Here is a 24,677-nt window from a genome sequence, read left to right as displayed (position 1 = left end):
GTCTGAAATGACCTATAAAGTCCAGAATGGGCAGCTTAATATCCATATTTGCTCAATTTCTTTGTTACATGTAGCTCAGCCTAAAATGTTTAACTATAGCAGCAAAAGCACATTCTGGTTGTCCTTATCATAAGACATACAAACAAAAAAAAATTACAGAAAATGCAAAGGGTAAATGCCCACCTTTATTTAATATAAATGGGGTTTTCTGAATATGACTGTGGAAAAATCAAGATTTTCACAGATTTAAAAGCCAGAAATTATTTATCATTTTACAAAAAAGACTCTTCAGAAAGTTATTGAGTAAAAATAATTATAGAAATCTAATTTATAGCAGAAAGACTTAGGAAAATAAAGAAAATGGAATCAAGAGAAATAATCTTAAAATTTTTAATTTTAGAAAAATCTAAAGGACAAGAGCTTATAATTTACAAGTAAAAAACAATTTATGTCTGCAACAATTTTCACAATCCAATTCTTTTTTTGCTGCCCTCTGCTCAGGCTTTATCTTTTGTAAGCTGCTTTAGCCAAACAAAAGTTATTGGTCACATTATAAAATAACCATATAAACATTATAAAATAAAAGATTGAAATGTAAGGTTACATGACACCATATAAGATGGATAATCCAATGACTCCTTCCCTTTAAGACTATAGCAATGTATGAATTCTATTAGCAATTATTAGCCATCTTAAAAACCAGCATATATTGACAGCATGTGTCAGTGGCTCTGGCAATATGGTGAAGAACACAGTAACGTTTCTGCAGTAAAAACGTTTAGTCCCAAATCACTATTTGTTTTTAAAATGTGGTATTCTTAAAAAAAAAAAAAAAAACTTCTTTGTATACTTGAATAAATGAATTGCTTGTTATTATGTATTATCCCATTTAATTTTTCTTTAGCAATTCTTCAATGTGTTTAAACACACTAGGGTCTTCAATGGTTGGTGTTATCTGAAAAGGAAGAATACAGTAGCATGTGATAGTAGATAATTTCATTCAGAGATTCTTCTAAAGTTATACTTCAAAAGCAATCAAGAAAGAAGTATCTGGAAAGCACTGAGACATGAAAATCTTTTGGATAATCTGCAATAGAAATAAACCATAAAGTACTACCTGAAGTCCTGGACAGAACAGTCAAGAGAATCAAAACCACCATGTTGTACCTTTGGATGTGGATGTGTGCCTCATTAATTGAAGCAAGCATCTCTAACTTACCTTGTATGGCTTTCCACTGACAAGTGCAGAAAGAGCAGAACGTGGAATCTTGCCAGAGCGTGTTTTTGGTAGCTGTGTCACAAACATCCCCTTCTGGAACGCTGCTACCGGACCAATGTTGGTCCGAACTCGCTCAACAATCTCTTTCAAAATCTTACTCTCTTGTGTCTTCATACCTAGTGAAGAAGGTAATATCCTTTATCTTTTCTGAGACTTTCAAGTGTTAGTGACATCAGTTATCAGGGAGTTCTCACCTTGTTTCAGTACACACAGTGCAAATGGAATATGTCCTTTCAAAGGATCCTCCTGGCCCACAACAGCACAGTCTGCCACAGCAGGATGGAAGAGAATACACTGAGGGATGGAAAAGAAAACTAAACTGAACTAACAGATATCATTTCAGTGGAAAAAAAAGGTATAAAAATAGACTTCTTCTTACATTTTGAAAACAAAATGTCAGTACACCTCAGGATTCCAATTACAAGTGTTGAAGATGTACACACGTATATATTTTCATATATACTCATATATGCTTTGCAAACTAACAAAAGAAATAAAAACTTCAGCAGCACAAAATAGAAATATTGAACAAACCACAGATAATTTCTTTACAGCTTTGTGAGAGCATCACATCTCTGGTATTGTTAGTAAGATGTCTGCTGGAACAAATATCATTTGTCTAACGTTATGAGTAACATGGAACTCAAATGCAGGGAGTGAGGACCAAGCCACAGAAGCACTCCTACTACAGACTTATAAAATCCTATTGGTCCACTTTCTCTGACTCTTTATTTTTTCATTCTTTGTTTCATATTTGAAAACATAGTTTCAACCAAGGCCAAATACATGCCCAGCCTCAGCTTGCACCCAGCCTAGCTCAGCTCACTCTCTTGGAAACATTAGGTCTCAGCTTCCTGAGATAAAAAAAGGAATTGCACCAGAGCCTCTCTCATTCCTACTATATGTTTTCACAACATCACACTAATAACATATATCAAACTCTTTTTAGGTTAAAAAAAAGTAAGCTTCCAATTAGCCAGCTGAGGTACTCACTTCCAGAAAAAGTCACCAAGATGTCTCAGTACATATCAAGACATATAAGTCACCAAGTTCGGGACAAAGCTGGCCTTAAGATGCCAGCATTTGTGAATCCTCTTCCAAAGCAACTGGCTCTTTTCAATGCGCCTCGGGGCATTTTGTTGTCACCAGCACTCTCAGAGCTTTTCAGTCCTCTGGACTGGACCACAAGGAGGACCTAACCTGACCCTACACAGAAGCCACATAATGTGATTGCGTTTGTTAATTTATCTCTGCATACAAGGGCTATGAATTTCCCATACTGTGTTGCCAAAATCAAAGGTAGTGGGAAGACTTTAAGGAATAAAGGCACTTTTTTTTTTTTTTTTTTTGGTTAATTAAGTAAGAATACCATATTTGCATTGGCTACTCAAAAAATGGTGTGAGAATGACAGGAAAAGTGCAGAGAAGACAATAAAAAAAACCCCTGAAAGAATGGAAAGCTGAATCACTGTTGTTCCAGTTAACAAAAGGGAGGCTTTTGTATGACCTGTTTATGAAACTCACAGGGGAAGGAACAATTCAAAGCGTCTATGACAACCCATCTTCAAAACAGATTTCACCATCCTTAAGCTTTATAGTGAAAAGAGGAAGTAGAAACTGACTCCATGTGTCATGGTCAGTACAACACACACTAATTAGTTTTTAGCAAAATACATCAGCTCAATGTGTTTCTAGCACACTTTGTCAAAAGCTATACTCATTTCACAAACTGTGATCCTAGAAATGTCCCATGCCAGAAAAAAAGCAAATGGAAAACACTGACCTAACTGCAGATGGATCCTCTATCATAGTACAGAAGCATGACCATTTATGCACAGCTTTTGAAACTGGATTATTTTTCACAGGAATTAGATAGGATGTGCACAAGCTAAATATAGAAGAGTGCACTGGGCTGATCCCAGAATTAGAAGGGCAGAAGAGCCTGCTTCAAGAAGCTGAATATACACAAGTGCACTTAAATTCAGGTGCAGCCTGCTTTGCCCAAAAGTCATTGCATCCACACTGACAAACCATATAGGAATTGATCTTATGCAAGTCCAAATCCCTACAGGGTTTCAATGCATTATATACACACACTTCATGCACTCTGGTCACTTACAGGCCAGAGCCTCAGTAACACATTCCATTTCCTGCTATAAATATCCATTTTTTCCAGCTTTAACTTCTTGACCATGACCAGAGAAACTTGATAGGCATATATAACAACAAAAAAAACCAACCCAACAAACCAAAAACAGGAAAGAAAAAGGTAATTAATTACAGAAAAGTAGACTATTAAGTCTACAACCACAGTAAATACTGTTTTCCACAGAAACAGAGAAAAAAGATCTACAGCAAACTGGCATTACCATCAAATATCATAATTACCTACCAGGCATCAACAGGACTCCTAAGGTGGAGACATAAATGCTGCCAAATGCTGTTGTACCTTGTTTATGTCATTCCAGTCTGTCACTTACTTGTAAGTCTTACGGTTAGCTGGAATAGTGTAGTTATTGTAGTATTTTTCTTCAGTCTATCCAAACTTCTATCAATATGCCTTTAACTTTTCAAATGCTAACTTCAAATGACTGAAATCAGTAATTAGTAAATGCTAATTCTAAAATTATCAAACTTTGTAAAACAACTAAAAAGAAGAAGAAACAGCACTAGACATTTAAAAATTATTTTAAAATAATAAAAAACTTGAGGAAATGAAATGATTTTCCTAGTATGATACTGGGCACAAGGATGGATGGCAAATGTGGCAGCAGACAGAAACATTGTGATCAGGGGAAAGGGATTTCTCATGATAAATTCCTCAGTTCTCAGTTTCAAGTCTGTTGCCTCACATAGTCAAGATTTTATTAAGCTGCCCTTTTTATTTTTTTTTCCCCCCCTCAGGAAGGGACAAGAAGGGAAAGCACAGATTTAAAGACCAAATAGAGGGGTGGATCAACACACAAGATGAGGCTCCCATAATGGCCACCATTCACTGATTGGCCGAGTAAACTGTAACTGCATTGCAGTAAACATGGAGCTCCAATAGTCTCTAATAGTCCACAGTTAGACAAACGAACTAATTGTGTGGAACATAACAGAGCTAAAACACTTAATCAAAGCACTAAGGACAAACCTGTTAAACTTGTAATGCAGCTATAATGTAAATGTAGATAACATACTTGCTCAGCAAGGTGACTGTCAATTACACAGTGATTCAATGGACCTCTGATTCTGTGTTTACTGATCTTACTGAGGAGCTAATTGTGGTCTTCTTAATGCTCTCCCATTTAGCTAGCAATTTGCCGTGCATGCATCACTCTCGGTTTCTAGCTTTGTTCAAAAGGTGAATAGAAAAGCTTATAGAATGTCACAGTGATGAAACATTATGTTTCTAGGGGAAAGACCTAACTAGCAGGGAGAAAAACAAGAGAGGCTGAGCTCAGTATGATGGATCCAAAGGCAATACAGCAGAGGAGGTGACTCAATTAATCATTTGTTACAGCAGCTTCAGACTCAAGCTGAAGCAAAGAAAATGCCCAGCTCGGCCCATGAGTAGTCGAGTAGTAAGGGTTAGGGATGAGATTCCTGCTGTGCCTTTGTAAGGCAACACAAGACATTACTTCTAAGGGAAAGAGGTTTAAGCAGACTGAAAGTACTTTTACATCTCCATAGACCCAAGTCAGGGCAGCAGCTGTTTCAGCTCCTTGGCTGACTGATCCTTGATGGACTAATGTTTATGTGAACTTTTTCACTTCCGTGTAATCAGAATTTCTTCTATTCTCTTCTAAGTTTTCTAGCCTTCAAAATAAAATAATCACTAGACTAACAGACATTATAAACCAAAAAATGAGTCACAGATTAGTTTCTGATTCAGTGAACAGTTAAATTCAGAGTTCTTAAAAGCATATTTTTCTTTTGTACATGCCCAGCATACCTTTTCCTATACTCCTTGAACAAGCAACTGATATGTCATCAGGGAAATTTGTAACTGGCAATCAATCACAGTGACTCCAGAAAGGTGAGTGAACAATGATATGAAATTCAGACACTATTATGAACTGCACTATTTTCAACTTTTTTGAGTTGCATGGGTAATTACATTAATGACTTTCAATTTAACAGCAGGGTTTTTTTACAGAAGTTTTCACTGTTCATTTAGCACTGCTCATATAATAAGAGACAAAACAGCTGTCAAAAAACTCTGAAGTCTTCTTCAAGAAAAAGCACTGAATGTGAATCTCTGAAAAAAAAAAAATCAGCAACACTGAGCACTGTAGGAGCACTGAGCACACTGAGCACTCTAGGAAAAAAAGTTAGAAAGTTTCTACTCCTAAGTAACTAGAGCAGCTGGTGAAACTACCTGTCACGCTGACACTACACTATCCTAATGTATTCCCAAATAAATACGTTATTGGAGCTAAAAGGTATGCTTCCACCCTACCACACTGCCCCTCAACCCCCCCTTCAAATACCAAATTATCCCTGCCTTACCAATCCCATCGTACAAACTGCTTATTACTGACTAAATTTGTTATGTTTCTGGAAAGCATCTTAATGGGAAGAACCTGAAACAGGAAATGTTTTGGGGAAAAGCCTCAACAGAAATGCAAACAAAACAAGCAGAAACAAAATGAGAGATCTTTTTGTGTGAGATTTTGAGACGTAATGATGAAATGTGGGATCTTCAGTTTCAGCTTGCTTTATTCATCTCTCACTCTTCTATTTTGTTGTCAGGCAATGCTAACCTCTTCAATTGCACCTGCTGAAATTCTGTGTCCAGCAACATTGATCACATCATCAGCTCGAGACAGAACATATAGATAGCCATCTTCATCCATATAACCAGCATCCATAGTGTCATAATATCCCTAAATACAACACAATGAAAAACAACATTCATTAATTTATCACAAAACCCAAACATTAAAAAAATAGATCTGTTTCAAATTATATATGCTTTTGGTGCTTGAAAGATTTAATTCTGTAATATTTGTCATCATTTTTATATCATATTATCCTGTGCGGCTCCCTTTCCAGAAAGGTTTTGTTGTCTTTATTAATACAGAACACAAAAAAATAGACAAACCCTGACTTTTTTCCAGCTCTGCTTACTTTGATCCCTGACAGCTTGGAGAAGGATGTTGCCTGGATCTACACAAGGAGAATGGAATTGCTGCAATATAATTACAGCTGTGAAATTGCTCCTAAAGATACTCCTGTTTGCCATATCCAAACATACAATGTCATCATGATGCAATTGCACACTAAAAATAATTTGCATGACCAATTCACTCATTTACTTTCATTGAGCCAAATCTTCCATTCTGAATATTTGTATAGGGCCAATCTACCTATTTTTACAAGGAAAGAAGTAAGCCAATCCTTGGCTACTTCATCTGACAAGGAAACATAAGTAATGCAGCAAGGAGGCTCCAGTGTATTCAGATGCACAGTGGACAAGTGTGCATTTTGGAGCAATACCAAGTTAGCATGGCGGCATGCCAACAGGAGGAGTGTATTTGAAGCTGTGCTAGTGCAAGGTTGCAGGTTTGTATCTTAGATCAAATTACATTAAATGACTTTTTGGCTCAGAAGCTTATGGTTTACTTCTTCCATTTCAGATCTTTAAAAAAACAGCAGCATAACCAAGAGTTGAAATTATAGGTGAAAAAGGATTTATAGGTGAAAAAGGGTTTTAATTAAATATATATATATCTCAAAGACCTCCAATGAAATTATGACAACTTATGATAAACTGTTTCCCAGGTTAGATCTATTATCACTCAGTTCTGAAGCATTATCAGAAGTTTAAATAATTGATTTTATAATTCTTACTGGAAATTTTTGGAAATATAACTTCTGAAATGTTTCTTGATTTTCCCAAAGACCTGAGAATGCTCCAGGAGGCAAAGGCAACCTTAAATTGAAAAGAGCAGGAGAAAGTAGTAAGAAAAACAGATATAGCAAATACAATTCATGCTCTCCATTCATACTCTGATAAATAATCATTATCTACACAATCAGGAGATACTTCAGCTTAATAATATGCTGGTAACCGACAAAAAAGACTACATATCATTGTCATCATATGCATATAGCTCTGCACAGTATCCAGACCTTACCTTTTATATAGTACAAGCACCTCAGTAAAATAATATTTGGTCTAGTAAACACTATATACTGTATTATAAATATGTTAACAGCATTTAGCTTTTAACATTTCTAAGACTTAAGTACCTGTCCAAAATTTTTGCATACACACTATTATACAAGCAACTACATTATTAGAGGTCTCTCTTTCTCTAACACCCCTAAACACTCACACATGCATAGACAGATGAATTATCAGACACACAGATCTTCAGTTTCTGTAAAAAGATAAAACTCAAAGGACTTCAGTCCTAACAATCTGAATAAAAATGCTTTTCTGTTTAAACTGTGCATAATACTATTGGAAATACTGAGAGATATGTATCAGGCATATCAACACAAGTTTTACAAAATTTACCCGTAATAACAGAGAGAGAATGAGTACGTAAACATATTTATTTACTATAAAATCATAAATGCACAACACAGATTTTACTAGCATATGCCTTCATTGCTAACTAACAAACATTTAGCCAGGGGTATTTTATTTTCTACTGATAATATCCCTGTGACACCAGAAGGTAACATGTCCAGCAGTGGAACAGTACTTTGTAGTATAGCAATTCTGGTGTCATTGGAAGTCTCCTATGATGCTCAGTCACAAGAACAGGTGCCACCAGTTCTATGACATGTGCATTTCTAAGATTACATTTACAAAAAGAATAGTTCTAGTTTTATATATAGAGAGAGTAGTTTTATATATATATATATATACAGAGAGAGAGAGAGAGAGAGAGAGAGAGAGAGAGAGAGAGAGAGAGAGAGATAAACAGACTTTAAAAAAATCCTAGCTATGGTAAAAACAGTACAAACTACATTGAAAAGGTCATATCATCCAGTAATGATTTGAATGCCTGATTTTCTACAATCCTTGTTCTTCCTGCTTAATTCAGGTCAGCTGGCATAATAGAATATACTACTATAAATATTACTGCTTTTTCTCTGAGGGTTCTGGCTCAACACATCCCAAACATCACATTCCTTGAAAGTGTGGTGAAGGTATGGACAGAAATGCCAAGACACTTCCCAGGCAGTTACCCAGGGTTCAGGAGGGCAGGCTGGCTGCTGCCCCTCTGGAAGAAATTCACTGCCCTATTTTAAGCCTTTCAAGCTTAGTAAGTGTCTCTGTGATATAAAAACATGACCCCATGGAGTTTTGATTTGGAAAAAAAAGATTAGAAAAACAATATATTGATCCTGGTGTTTGTATATGCATGCATTTAAAAGAAAAAAAAAATCTCTTGTTTAGATTCAAGAAAAGCCACCAGAGAATGGCAGTTACTATGGTTGTTGCCAGGTTGCTAATAGTACAGCAATTCATAACCACCTCAGTCACTGCAAATTTTGCAAAATTTATTTAGCAGTCTGAAACATCTTTGTGATGGGAGAGAAAGAACAATTCATATTGATAAAGTCCTTAATTTCCACACAGCTCTATTCAGTACTTTGCAGTTAGTCACTAAATAGAAAAAACAGTTTTATTGCTGAAATTTGAAAAGCATTTTCCTTTCTGTCATTGTTTAAAAATCTAAACAGAGAAGTGTGGAACATATCACCAAAAATACAACCCTCACTTTCACTATTTGTTTTTCTTGTCCTTGTTTGGACTTTTTTTTTCAGTTGGGGAGACCAGGGGTTTCTCATATTCCAGTTTGATGGGGGTTTTTTTGCTTGTTTGTTGGGGTTTTTTAGGAAAAGTGTATTGATAAATACATCCATTGAGTATATTTTGTGAGTCTGTGGAAACCAGACTGCTTAAATCAGTGGTTACCACAAGTATCTCTACAGCACATATCTGAAACAACATCTGAAAATACGCTTCTATGGCTTTCTGTGAAAGATTGCTTGCAAGTAGAACTCCATTCATCCACTATGCAAAAAGTGAATTCCCTCTTCCATGTGTCAATCTTTTAGGCACAATAATTCCAGAGCAATAAGCACATACAATTGTTTGATGAGAGCAGAGTTCTTGGAATCATGACTGAGTAGAATTTCTAGGTGCTGTGCAAATGCAAATTAGTAAAGGTAGAATTCAGGTTGCCAGATCATGATGTGTATTGAATTAAATCAGAATTAAAATATACCTTCAAACCACTGCTGTCAGTAGGAATGCTGCCATATACATTCCAAAGGGAGCAAAACTGGATCATAAGTACATGCAAGCAGCCAGAAGAGAGACAATGAGACTGTCCAAAAATAATAGCAACCTGAAATAGCCATTTCTTGTTTTTATCAACCTCTCCATTTTAAAAAAAGGAACATAATGAGATGATTGATTTGGGTCTCTCTTTTCCCTAGAAAATGTAACACACACCCACAATAACTCAGCATTTAAAAACTGTTGCCTCCTTCTCTAAAACCTGATACTCAAGATCTTTTGGCGATATTTTTACTAAGAGGTATATTGAGTAAAAATGCCAGGTCTGCATAAGTAAGCATGACTGCCCCTCAGACAGTCCTGCTTTCCTTTTACAAGGGATAGGATCACAGAAGGCCAAGACAGGAGTGGGTAGGTTCCTTCATTATCATTTTCACAATATACAAAGAAGTTGCTTTGCTTGGTTTCTCTTTGGGACATATTTACTATATTTCTGTAGCTATCTATTACCAGCACAATAACAGCAGTACAAATTATGCTATTCTCCATTTATTCCAGTCAAAGTAAGATTAAAATTGTTGAAGTACAGGAATACAGATCCTAGCCTATTTCTCATTTAAAACAGCATCAGGGAAACCAAGCAAACTGTGTAAATTAATGATTTAAATCATACAGGTTCATTTAACAAAGATTCATTCTGGCTACATTTTACAAAGATAAGCAAGTAATTTCATTATAAATTGGAGAGACAAATGAATGAGCTTGACAGCACCACAAACTCTGTAGTACTTTAACAGTAACTGTTTTTCTGTACAGAATTTTAAATTACAGTAATTATTCGGTTTTTTAAGCATTGTTTCACAGTTCATTTATTTTTTCAGACAACAGTGGTAGACCTTTCACAAAACAGCTCACCTTCAGATTAGCCCAAAAATCTGACTCCCACATAGCACATCCTTTCAGAATGCTACTCATCAAAATGGTGTAAGATTCCTTGTTAATGGAACCAAGCAATTACAGACAGAGAACTCAGAAGAGAATTTACACAGAAAGCAGATTTCTGAAAAGAAATAAAAAATTCCTGGAGATGCTACCTTGCTGGAATTCAGAAAATACATCCTTTTATTTTATGGTATGCAATGATACTCACAAGCTCTTCATTACAGTCAAAGAAAATATAAGCCACTGTTAAATAAGTTTGGGCTTCTGAATGGAACAAAATAATCTTGACTGGCAGCTATAATTATTACTCAGCATTTATGCAGTGTTGTGCATAAGTATCACTCTTATAAAAATTTTTGATTGCAAGTTTGAAAAGCATCTGGAAGCTTTTTCAGACTCTAGGAACAACACAGGAAAAAGGGTGGAGAAAAGTAGAGGATCTTGAACTGAGACATTCATCAGTCTGCATGAAATATTACTTTAGTTAGCTGAAAGGGGTCACAAAAGTAGTTGATCTCAGTGTGGATTTTGCTTTAGTGGGAAAAGAGAAAAAGCCATCAAAAACTAGTGAAAGTGCTTGGAAAAAATTCAAAGGAAGGAAAGTTCAAATGGTATTTACATATAGTCAGCCAGAGATCTGCTAGAAAAACCATCTTTTAACAAACTGCTCTGATATTGGAAGATATACTTACTGTTTTATCTGTAAAGGGAAAAGACAAAGCTGATAAACATGTAGAAGGCTGTTAGGAAGACAAATCTTTTCCACAGGTTCTTTAAATTGACCTTCCATATAACACAGGCTGAAAGATGCCATCTACTAAATCCTGCCTCAACCCCACAACCTTTGGTTAAAATAGACATCCAGGTTAGATCTAAAACTATAGAAGTAAACCCCCATACTCCCAAGAATTTATTCCAATGTCTTAATACTTCCACTGCTAAAACTGTTTTATTTCTCATTTGAATGCATCTTCAGCTTCCAATTTCTTTATGCTAGATTAAACAGCCATCTCTCAGAGATTATTCTGTCCTCTGAGTATTTCCTGGCCTTGAAAAAGTTACTATTTTACCAATTTTGGGCAAATTACATACCAAGGTTTTTAAACCATGTGGATTCCAGCACTCAGGTCACTCTCACTCATATTTTCCCCAAAATCTAGTCATTTTCTCAATAGTCTTCTGAAATACAGACATAAGAATCAAGCATAATGCATCAATGGATGTACTAACATCACATCTACTGACAATAATGTTGGCTCCTCTTCAGTTTCCCTACTGAATAACAAGGAATAATATTGCTGGATTAGTTACACTAGCAGCTACCTTTCATTCAAAAATCCTGTGAATCCAGAAGTTTATCCACTGTAAGGTAAAAAGCTCCTTTGAATGTCACTGCTTTTTAGGGCCTTTCATCTTACAGATCTAGCAAATTTTCACTTTACCTAGCTGTATAGCCCTTGCTTACAAGAACATATACTGTCAATGCCTCCTTTTCTTCCAGTGGGAGAGCACAGAGAGAGCTGTGACTTTTCCCATGGGTGTATCCCAGCTGGAATGTCCAAATGTTGACTTATCAAGTCTACAAGATCTTACTTCAGTTTTTTAAATTAAATAACAAGGTACTACACTGTGCTGGAAAAGATTGCATATTTTCCTTTCCCTTTTCTTTCCTTTAAGCTCTCTTGGTTAGCATGTTATTGAGCACTATAACTCTATAACTACCCTATAACTACAATCCTGGCTTCAGGTTGCTTCATCCTTCCAACACAGATATTGACTTTCTTTTTAATACATTGTAAGAAATATTGAATTGGTAAGATTTCTATTGAACATTTACTTGCTCACTAAATAATGTATAAATATTATTTTATAATATTTATATTGTAAATACTATAATATTTATATATAAATTAAATATATTATAATATTTAATTATGTGGTAATTTAATATTGTGGTAATATATATCACATTACCACAAATAGGAAAATTGTCAATGGGTTGCTTACTTTGAATAACACCTCTTCTACTAAAGGATATTCACTCTAAGGTTTTTGCTTTGGAAGTACAGTCATGTTTCTCTTTAGCTAACTTATAATGTATAATCATAAAAACCTGTGAATTTATCATTAGTATTTCTTTATAAATATTTACTATTTAAAATTTATCATGAATATATATTTTCAAATGTATTTTAGTTTTTAAAGCACTGTACATAAAACTTTGCAAGACTTTACTCAATACAATGGAGTGGGTCATCATTCGAATCATTCTAACTCCTTTAGAACATTTTGATTTTTCTTCCTCTTCCTTCACTCACTCTAAATTCAGGAAAAAAATTCCCCAACGTTCGTAGTTTACAGAGCTTCTCACACAGCCACTTTTCTTAAATGCAATTAAACCAGTGCAACTAAGGCATTTCAGAATCACTGTATGATGCAGTGATTCTGAAATTTCACCTTGTCTCACCTCCTGCTGAATACAGAACATATTTATGTGATTCCATGCAGTGGAGATCGCTAAAGCAAATTTGTAAATACTCACACTGTAAAACTCCATTATTATGGCACAAAATTAACTATACAAACACTAGAGGAAGTGTAACTAGGGTCCAGCAGCAAATTTAATGATAGTCACTTACTGTCTGGAAAGAATAAGCACAAGGTAAATGCAGTCCTGTTGTGGTGAATAACAAGAATAATGCTAGCTAATGAGACAGTGCTGATGACTGCTTCAAAAAAATAAACATAATGGGTGTGTGATATTTTCAATGTAAAAGACGAAAACTGGAATTTACATGGGATTTCTCTTTGTTAATGTTCCTTATGACAACAGACAGCCTAGAAAATTCTTATGGCTAATCAAAATTACATATATACATACACATTTCTAACTGTGCATTAATTACAGGCAGGCAAGAACAATGCAAGCAGAAGTGTGTCACTTAAACCAGACTGCTCTTGTTAATAGAAATGGAGGTCACTGCTGCAACCATTTTCACTTCAGAATTAATTCTCAGAATCTTTATGTCCAAAAATTCTAGCTCAAAAATAAATACATATAAATTTTAAAACAATTCACACAAGCCCACTCTCATGATCCGCAGTTACTTTTATTTTTCTTTATCTTTCTATCACAAATGTTTTGACACTGCTTTCAATTACTTTATCCTGAAAAGACTTGTGAAATCAGAAATATTATTGCATTGTCCAGGCAAACTAGCATGTATAAGAGGTTTTTATCCAAGAATAATCTGTTCAAAGAGCAGAGATTATGGTTATATGGAAAAAAAATCAGAACAGGTATCAGCTGGCAGTAAAGACAAGAACATACTCTGGGCAGCAAGTTGGAGTAATTAGATGTAAGAAATACCTTTCAAGATTATCTGGCTCTTGCTGGATGAACTTAAAATTTGAAGTTCTGCTGTAAGAATAGGTATTTTAAATACCATACTTAGGAAAACTGCAGGCCTCAAGCAGACACAAATAGTGTTTACCAGGAGTTAGTCTGAGATAAAAACAACCAAGAGCAGCAGTTTACCACTTCTGCACAGCTGGCATTGTAAGCAGCGCATGGTCACTCTCCAAGTACTGAAGAATATTTCTTACATCACCTATGCTACAGGGAAAGCAAACCCCTGTGTTTTTTTCACATTTTACTACTGAATGCATGATAGAATAATAGTCAGAACTATCCTGAATCCCCAGTTTTCTTCCAGCTGCAGAGGGACATGCTCTGGGCTGACAAACAAAAACTGCAAGTAACAAGGATCATCCCCACTATTTTAAAAGGTCTGTACATGCAGAAGACTGCTGAAGACAGAAATGGCTTCTTTGAAGGAGGACTTCATGAAATCTTGCTTTAATTGAAAAATAAAATAAACAATACAATAAACACAGACATGATAAAATAATATTATCCCTGTGTGATTACATTTTTGTGAGTGACACATTGCCAAAAAAAAAAAAAAAAACAAAAACAAAAAATCTCCCCCTTTTGATTATCAATTTTTTTGACTTCAGCAAAAGTCATGCTGAGCAAGATAAAACAAATGAAAAAACAACAAATAAATAGATAAACACATTTGTAATCCCTTGATAAAACATCTTAATGTGGGGTAACATTAGGGAAGGTAAATTCTGGCTAGAAGAGGTAGATACTAATCCCAAACAGAATCTTCTAATATGGTAATATCAATCAGGCACTTAAAATGAGTAAAACTCAAAAATGTATGCACACATATTCCAGCATTACCTGTTAGCCTATCTTTTAACTTGTTTGGCTGAGTTGCTAAAGGCAGAGTTCATTCCACTCCTCTTTTGGTAGGTAAGAAAGACTAAGTACCTACCCTAACCCAACTGTGCCACTCCTGCAGGCACTCGAGAGACATGAACACATCTGAAAGGTGATTAATGCCTACTCTTGAATAAGTAGGCATGAATAATATAATGAATAACAATAACTAATCTGAATATCTAAGCAGCTAGGATCAATTTTCTTACATAATACCTTTGTCTCTCTGTTGATTACAAGCCTGTTTTATTATGGCTTGAGGCACTACAGAAGTGAGAGCTTTGAAAGACAGTTTTCCACCCTGAGTTGGGTTACCTACACTGTGAACCAAAGTCTATAAAAGGTTGGAGCAATTTTAAGTATTTGTGCTTGGTAATGGAATGAATGTACATAATCAACAATGGAGCAAATGCACAATCTTACATTTGGCACAAGAAAACTATGCCTAAATATGAGTTTAATGACTTGTGGAAGTTAACCTTATGTGTCTGGTGGCTTAGCTGAAGATGCTGAGAATGAGGTAGGGTATAGACTTCATCCTGAAAACACACATCTGCATCACACACTACAGTAAGTTCATGTGATACGACTTTAGTCTCCACAGGGGTCTAGTTACATTAGATCAGTTGTACAGCTGAGTAAAAAGCCTCCCCACCTTGGCAACTCCACCTCCCATGCAAGCACTGCGCCAGCCCACCCACACTGTTAGTGCTGCACATCTGCAGCTGCAGCTCCTGTCTCTCAGCCCCAGCTCATGTGCCTCAGCCAACTGCAATCCTCAGGGAACTGCAATAACAATTCATCAGAATTGTTATATCTATCCCAATGCTTCAGCTTTTGACAGATGTTCAGTTCACTGAAGATTAATACTAATCTTTGTATTTCCTTTCATTCATCTAAGCAAGCAGTGAAGACTCTGAGCTACCACAACTCTCCAAAAACATACCACAGAAGAAATGGATGAATACATTTCCTCTGGGACTTGTATTTGCTCGCAGTTAGAAAGTGTTCAGAGCTGAAGTCATTTTTTGTGACTGAAAAAACAGTGGTTACAGCTACCACATTCATCACAAAGCAGGTGTCTCTCTCTGAGGAAAAAAAAACACCTGTTTGAGGAAAATGCCATTTGCCTGAAAGCCTGTAAAACATCCAGAATACAGAGCCTACATGGGCTGTAAAGAGCAATAGCCTATAGAATGTTACAGGAGTAAGGAAAGGTCCTGGCAACAGTGAGAAGGCAGTGGGTAAAATAAATGTAACTGATGTTCACAGGGTGATCTACACAGAGGCCTTTTCATCTAAGGAAATGTGCCCAGTAAGGTGTACTCTCAAAAAGAATATTAGAGTTTATGGAAGTCATCTTTCATGAGTCTGGCAAATGGTACTAAAAACATGAACTAAAAACAGGGTTTTTTTAATTTTTTTTTCTGGAGTCCTTTCCTGTATGTATTTTGTCCAAATATTGGTACAAATGAACACTCTTTCATGCAAAGCACACACAGAGACATCTTGGGTTTTTTTACAGAGAACAGAAAATATACGTTCTCCCTCTAAGAAGGTGCATCTCTTGGGACTAGGAGATAGCTAAAGAAGAGTCAGCATCACACCTGTAAGCCAAAGCATGCCAATCTGTACTGCTGTACTATTTCACTAAACTGAAAGATAAAACAGTGAAGGGAATGATTCAGTATCTTGCTCATACATCACAAGAGGAAGGTATCATTCTATGCCAACACTGATAATTAGGAAAACTGTAAACTTTGCTGTAGTCTAAGAAAAAACTCAACAAGCCACATTCACTCACACAATTTCATCTGCAAATTTTCATTAATGAATATAAAACATTCTGGGAGTTTGGTATCAATATCAGAGGCAGACATGCTTTTCAAGCCTCATTACTTCAATTATTCTGATTTTTATATAAACTTCAGTCAAAAGGCAATCAACTCATGTAGGAAGTTTCTTTTAACTGTAAGATATTTATTTTTCTTACTTTACCACAATATTTCCCAAAGTCTTTGCCTTCACTGGTTTCTTATTTTCATCCAGAATCATGACTGTAAAAAAAAAAATATAGGAAGGAAACTGAAGTTTAGTAGTGTATTTTTAGGTGGAGGAAAGTGTCTTTATAGATATCAACTTATGTCACACTTCAGAAAGGCAATATACCAAGCAACAGAAGGAATTAAGTAATTTGGGAGTGCCAAACTGGATAATCTCATGACTTTATTAACATTCAGCCTTAAGTACAGAATATCTTAAACAATACTTGTGTTCTGGAAGCAGAAATAGCACGAAGTCCCAAAAGGGAAAAACATAGAACTGGAAAGCAAAAGAAGCTTTTATATTGGAAAATCAAAACTTCCACATAGCAAAGGACCATTAAGATACATGACAAATATGAATAAAAAATATCTTGATAACATGAGCAAGAAATAACAACCAAATGACTGAAGTCTAACCCAGTTCACGTGAGAACTACTATGAGTAGTAAATTAGTATTTCTGGTTTTCAAAGGTTCTGAGGAGTCTCAGAAAAATACCCTCTAGCTATCAAGGTTCATTGTAGTCTAGTACAAAGAAATCAAGTAATTCCTGAACTACCCAAAGCTGCACAGCAGGGTAATGCTCAAAGTACAGGACAGAATCCAGATTTCCAAATGAAGTCTTTTCCCTAGACGACACTGGTCCACCACCTTCAGGGAAAGCATCATATCCCGATAGAGATTTCTGAGGAAATCATATAAAATAGCCTCTTTTGTGCATTTACCTGGGAAATGAAGCTACTAAAACCATCCAATTCCATCTGAAGGAGTGGGCATAAGAAAGGAATGACAGATACCAGCTTATCCTATGATAATGAAATTACATAAGGCGAAGCAACTAAACCATAGAAAAACGGGGAGGGAAGATTTTGACAGACTGGGCTGATAAGGATTACATGCTTTTTGAAGCCTGCCCAAGCAATGAAAGCAATGTTCAGCTGTATCTAAATCTCTACAAATAATCTTTCATTCTGTATTACAAAGTTTCAGAGGAAATGGGGAAAAGTGGATGACAGACTTCTGACTAAAACTCTGCTAAAACTTATATGAGTAATATCATATCCTATCTCTTCAAAGAACACCAACACCTGTAATTTACTACTATTGGCTAAAGCTACTCCTTCGAAGATGATGGTAATTTTAAAGTAACTGAAGAGCATGCTGGGAGCAATGGCTCAGCACACAGACACAAGCAAGTACACAAGGCCAATTTTACAACGACCTGCTTGTGTAGCTGTCAGCGTTTTCTCTCCTATTTTTATGATACTAAGTAAAATCTAATCAGTTTACTGTAACTGTTACCAAGGTACCAATCCCAGTATTTATTCTTCTCCTCGCAAACTGTGTATTTCAATTTAGAAAAATTTGGGGAAGTGAGATACTACACTGCTCACTCCTGAATTACTGAAGAACTGACTTGTTTCTTCAAAATGTAGGAGCTGCTTCAGTCTGAAAATGCACTGAAATTATCAGTAAAGGTTTAAGTAGATCAAGGGAAAAGCGCTGCATAATGTCTGATTTAAGGCAACAAACCTAGAAATTAATATAGTATTCTCACTTTTAAATGCCATTCGTGCCATTGCACTTTGATATCATAACTTTTATTCCCTTTGTTCTTAAAAATAGCAACAAAACAGTTTCTATTTAGAAATATGTAATAGGAAAGAATTTGTATGTGTTTAAAGGAAAAAGTAGATCTTGCAGCTTTCTCTTTATATTGCAGCATGTCTTTACCAGCCATTAAGAGTTGCATGTATAAACTAAAACCACAGTATCTCCTAAGTGGCATAAAGATCTCCTCTAATAAATATAGTAACAGCAGGAAAACAACATCAAACAGAAGTGGATAACAGCAAGACAGCAGCCAATATAGAGTAATTTTTAAAAAATCACTAGTTTGTGAATAGTTGCATTACAGGACATATTTGGTCAAAGATTGGAAAAAGTAAAATGATTCCATAAATCTTTAGTGAAATTCAGTGCTCATTTTTTGTTTCCTTTATAAGGTATGCTAAAGACGTTTCCATCATTCTCTTTGAAGAAGTTCTTTACTTACACTTGTCCTGATGTTCCAAAACATTCATCAGAATTTTTTATATTCTTGCTACTCGTATTTCTTCCTAGTCCTGACTATCATCTGATAACATGTGATGGAATTACATTCTTTCACTCTTTGCTACTTAGAACTCTGGAGAAACTTCATGGTTTTGTTCTAATGTTGTTTTTAAGCTAATGCTCGCCTTCATTCCATAACTGTAAATGCCAAAACCAAGAGCTGCTAAAAATATTTGGGTTTTTTTTTAAATGCTCACCACCACTTACATGTATTTAAAGAGAATAATAGCTTAAATCTTTCTCACCAATGACGTGAGAACTTTTCCTGAAGACCACTTGAGCTTTAATGTAACTGTTTTTCAGATTTCAATTCTTGAAAATTGTGTTAAAATCAGGATTCCCAGATATTAAAATACTTTTGCATTCTTAATCCTGCAGCTGCACCCCTACATGCAAATACCTTCCAGACAATGAGTGCTCATCCTTTTCATGCTGGTCCATACCCTACCATTTCTCCTCTCTGGAAATAAAAATGCTCCACAGGTACTGAAAGACAGTTTGCTAAACAACTATCTCAAGTTGCGTCGAAGTGCAGAAGTGCATGTAGAAATACAGATGAGTAATCCGTCAAAGTATGCCCTAGCCTTTTCATATAATAAAGCAGAAGCAGTTGATCAATTTTCTTGAAGACAACTCTGAATTTTTTATACACAATCACATTACACTACACGGAAAAAAGCAGAAAGGAGGAAAAATATCTTAATAAGGCTGTAATTTTCTTTTGCTACAAGATATGACAATAAGGAGCACCTACTCAGGAATATAAGCAATGTCCTTTCCTATTAACATTTTTAGCGCAGTCTTACCATTATATCCTGGCACTGGTTTTCCTGCCTGTCCAGGGGGAGGTGTTGTAGAGTTTCCCAATCCAATGCAGGAAGCCGTAATTGCAGAACCAGATTCTATTAAGAGAACACACATATCGTCAGTTCAGGTTGGTTTTAGTTCCATTCCATTTACTAGTTCTAAGGGTTTTGATGCTCAGCACATCGAAGTTTTAAAAAATATTCCTACACAAACAATCGAAGATCTAGAATTCACAGAATCACAGAACATGCTGAGTTGGAAGAGACTCTCAGATATCATCGAAGTCCAACTCCTGGCCCTGCACATTACACCCCAGGAATAACACTGTGTGCCTGAAAGCATTGTCCAAGCACTTCTTGAACTCTGTCAGGCTCTGTGTTTTTACTACCCTGGGAAGTCTGTTCCAGTGCCCAACCACCCTCTGGCTGAAGAGCCTTATCCTAATACCCAATCTAAACCTCCCTTGGCTCCGCTTCATGACATTCCCTTGAATCCTGTCATGAGAGGGAAGAGGTTGGTACCTGCCCCTCCACTTCCCCTTGTGAGGAAGCTGGAGGCCACAATGACGTCTCACCTCAGTCTCCTCCAGGCTGAACAGACCAAGTGACCTCAGCTGCTCCTCATACAGCTTCACCTCAAGGCCCTTCACCACCTTTGTAGTGCTTTTTGTTATAGCTTTCCAATAGCTTTATCTTTTTTGTGTTGTGGCACCCAAAACTGCCCCCAGCACTGGAGGTGAGGCTGCCGCAGTGCAGAACAGAGGGGACAATCCCCTCCCTTGGCCAGTTGGTGATGCTGTGCCTGATGCTCCCAGGACAGGGTTGGCCCTCCTGGCTCCAAGGCACTGCTGGCTTGTGTTCAACTTACCACTGACCAGGACCCCGAGTTCTCATTCCATGGCAGTGCTTTCCAGCCTCTTATTCCCCAGCCTGTACACCCAGGGTTGCCCCTTCCCAGGAGCAGAATCCAGCACTTGTCCTTTTTTAACTTTCTTGTCTCATTTCTACTTACTCTGACAACCTCTCTATATTCATTCCAAGTGGCCTGATCCTGCCTCCATCTCCTGTGTATTTCCTGGTCACACTTGACTAATGATAGGAATTCTTAATTCATCCACACAGATCTCTTCTCCCTTTGCTTGATTTCTTGCTCATCAGGATGCATCATTCTTGAGCCTGGAGGAAGCGATTCTTGAATATCAGTCAGTTCCCTTGGAACCTTCTTCACTGCAGGATTTGTTCCCACAGAATTATTTCAAGAAGATCTTTAGAGGTTAAAGTTAGCTCTCCTGAAGTCCATGACTACAGCCCTGTTTCCTCCTTGCCCTCTACTGAATCCCACAATGGTCACTACAGCCAAGGCTGCCCTCCACCTTCACATCTTCAAAAGGCATTACCTATTTGTTAGTATAAAGCTGAGGAGCACACCACTCCTCATGACATCCTCCACTACTTGTGTCACAAAGTTGTCATCAATGCTTTCCAGTAATGCTGACACCTTCCTAATTATCCCCCCAGTTAGACAGCTAGAAATCCTTCCCTCCTCACCTTACTCTCATTCTTAAAATACTTAATTTCATATAACATTTTTATACTACCAAAGATGTTATCATAGAAGAAGAATAACTACTATCAAGTCACATTACAGAGAGTCTAAGATGGAAAAAAAAGCCTAGTTGCTCTTCACTCTTCCCATCTAGGGAAACAATCTCTAGAAATTACTTTGAAATGCTGCTGTAACTCTGAGCCACAGAAAACAAAGTGTAGATGGTTTTAGATATTAGCAGGAACACAAGATGAGACTTTACTTTAAAAACGTGTTATCATTCTGATGATGTCTCAGGTCTCAGGTCACTTGGCCTGGAATTCATAGTCCATGCCACCTAGAAAATAAAGTAGGTTTGTCTCCAGCTGTAGATGTATATGTGCATCTGATCAGTATGTTCAAACCTGTTTTCAGTATGCTTGCATCAGGAAAGTAAAATAATTTTTTACTGTGAATTTTTTCAACCTCCATAGCATTCATCTGCCACTTCAGAGGTTGTTATGTGACTATTCAAGTGCTTAAAGAAGCAAGAACAAGAACAAAAACAAACAAACTCTTGTAGTGTTTCTACAGTAGGTGGTAGTAAGTAGCTGAAAGTTTAGCATTTACAGCACAGCTAAACTAGGACCTAAATACAACTGTGGGACACAGAATGAAAATTATCAACCCTCCATGCTAATAAAGACAAGCAAAAAAAGTTTGCTTTGTTGTTTCCTCATCTTTCCCCATTCCATCTTCTACTTAATGCAAATTCTCTGCATAATCATGGGGGAATCATTTCTTCCGACACACAGAACACCCGTGCTACAGTTACAGCAGTGACACAACATCAAAATTATCTACCATACCCCACCTGTGATCGCACTGAGAAGTTGTAGAAAAAAAATGTATTCAACAGTTTTGGAGCTTTATTTTCTGCATAGTATTTATACTGAAGAATTTTCCTCTTTTACTCGGAACAGAAGGAACAGAGAACTGCAAAAGACAGTAGAATGGAAAGTTTCTTTTTTGACTGTGTTAGAAGAAGTGGTAGCATGGCGAACATGTTGCATATTGCAAAGTGGGAGTTACAAAACATACTGCAACAAATCAGGCAAGAACTATAGTATCCTATCACCAAAACACAGGAATTAGGTTTGCTACTGAGAGACAGGGAACACAGCATCCTGTTAGCCTGATGTACCACTAATATTGGTGTGGACTGGAAATTAACAAGCATTTCTCATCAAGAGTCTCAATCCAAAGATCCTAAGAGTGTTACCAAAATATCAGAAAATCGTATAGCAGTAGTTATGCTAAGGCTTCTTGGCTAGCATTAGGGCACTAGGCCTTGGGAAGGTGGCCTGGGAAGGTGCTGGGTCTGTGGAAACAATAATCAAAGGGATTAGCAAAGCATGAAGAACATGCTGAAAGGGAAAACCGTCTTAAAGATAAAGTTTGAAATATTACTAGGAGGGGGTCTAGTGATGGGGAAAAGTAAATTTTGGTAATTAACCTATAGTTTTAAACAAGACAAGCATGTAGAATTTATTACTTTAGGAGTCTGTTACCTAGTAGATGAATGTTTTTGCTTTGATCAAAGAATTTTTCTGTTTGTCACGTAGTATGATGAAGTAATCTTTGTAAAAAGGTATAAAAACCTGAGTCTTGATGAGGGTCCTTGGGAATCCTGATTTGGGACGTTGGTCCCCAGGACCCCGGGCCCCGAATAAAGCACGACATAAACTGACTCCTTGTTGGTTTGTGTTTTCACTTTGTTTCGGGCAACAAGAGGAGAGGAAGAACTCCTGAAAACTAGTTTGGGTTTGCCTAACTCTCTAGTACACTGCTAATGAAATCAACAGAAATTTGAAAGGAAACTTCATTGTACTAACTTCTCTGGTTTTTTACCTGCTTTTTGGACAACAGTGACTAAGCCTGAATGAAAGTCCATTCATTCTGGAGAATCACAAATTCTAAAACTTTGTGGAAAAGTCTTTACAACTGCTGCTCCTTCTATTGTATTTTCAATTATTAATGGATATATAATTTTCATATTTACCGAGTGTTCTAATCTTTAAGCCACTAAGAATTTTTATATACGTTAAAAAAAAAAAAACAAAATCCACCACCAAAAACCAACGAGGTTTTTGGTACTTGGATCAGATAATAATTCAGAGAGGGAATCCCAAAAGCATCTCCTCTTTGTGTCAGGTTAACTGTTCCTGAATGCTAAAGATTCCCTTTCAATGTAGAATCACAAAGGAGTACTGTCAAAGGACATCAAGTTTTGTGCTGTACATTTCTTGGGAAATCAGCATATAACTTTCTAAGAGGATGCTGGATTGAAATACCGATTTCCCAAACCTATTAGGAAACAACAGCCTCTTTCTAGGACAGCTCTTTTTATCATCAAGAAAACAGTCTGAGTTGAAAGGGGAATTCAATTCAAAATCGTCCTGAAAAGAAATCATCACTGTTCAGAAAAACACAGGATTTTAATTATCAAAGAGATATTTTCCTCAACAATTATGTGTAATACAAATACTGTGTGGCCCTTTATTATAGATTTCCAATAAATAAAGTTGCTTATGAATCTTTGGTTTCAATTAAGGTTAGTTTCTTTACAATTCAAATCAGGATCTATGTGGAGGTTACAAGACTCAGGTCTGCAAAGCTGAAACAGTCTGAAGAAGAATAACACTTGCCAAGGTACATTGTATTCCACCCATCCCTTAAATAAGGTTTCTGCATATACAAACAGAAATCCTTTATCTGACACTCATTTGTTTATAGTTGAAGATACTCTGAAATTAATGCACAGTACCTAGACAGATTTCCAATGCTGAAGACTTTAGAAACTTCCATATTTTTAATGCAAGGAACAGAATAGTAGGCTGCAGTCTCTTTTGCAAACATTTGCACATTAAATGTCCACTCACTAAGCTACCAAGTTAGCTTGCCCTCCAGCTATGGAAGGCTTTTCAGGGACAATCAAATCATAAAACCAATTTACTTTCTGCATAACATCTTATGATGTGCACACAGTTATTTAGAAGACCAATGTTTTATACTGGAAGAACAATGTTTCACTACTAGTCTGGTAAATGTATTCAGCATCTGCTCTGAGTTATAATGAAAACAATATGGTATACCTCTGAGAATAATGAAAAGCACTTCATTGAGACAGAGAAGACAGAGTTACTGAGAGATGGCCTTAAAATCAAGGCTGTTCAAGTGTCTCAAGTTCCTCCTTATGCTTCTTCTTTTCAGGATAAAGGCTAATGTAAAGAAACAGTCCTCAATAATCATAGATGTGATGTTCTTTGTTTTGTCCCACTCTACCAGTGAGTGAGTGATATTATAAATCTATTTCAATGTTACTGAAATATCCAGTATAAATTGGACAGCTAATGAGTAGTCT

The 24,677-nt window shown here is 36.4% G+C and overlaps 1 protein-coding gene across 1 annotated transcript in view; it reads right to left on the bottom strand.

Moving 5' to 3' along the window:
- Nucleotides 1-376: 376 nt before the first annotated feature.
- Nucleotides 377-24,677, bottom strand: part of ACSS3 (acyl-CoA synthetase short chain family member 3) — a 66,411-nt gene continuing 42,110 nt past the window's right edge. Inside the window, exons 10-16 of the mRNA XM_066319227.1 lie at nt 19,729-19,824; nt 16,757-16,820; nt 7,118-7,199; nt 6,028-6,150; nt 1,474-1,573; nt 1,220-1,395; nt 377-955 (exon numbers count right to left, since the gene is read on the bottom strand). Coding sequence (XP_066175324.1) covers nt 890-955; nt 1,220-1,395; nt 1,474-1,573; nt 6,028-6,150; nt 7,118-7,199; nt 16,757-16,820; nt 19,729-19,824 — 707 coding nt within the window. The 3' untranslated portion in view covers nt 377-889. The remainder of the gene's footprint in view (nt 956-1,219; nt 1,396-1,473; nt 1,574-6,027; nt 6,151-7,117; nt 7,200-16,756; nt 16,821-19,728; nt 19,825-24,677) is intronic.

Source organism: Sylvia atricapilla, chromosome 5 (genome assembly GCF_009819655.1).
Source record: "Sylvia atricapilla isolate bSylAtr1 chromosome 5, bSylAtr1.pri, whole genome shotgun sequence".
NCBI lineage: Eukaryota > Metazoa > Chordata > Aves > Passeriformes > Sylviidae > Sylvia > Sylvia atricapilla.
This window is presented reverse-complemented; position numbering and strand designations above follow the sequence as displayed.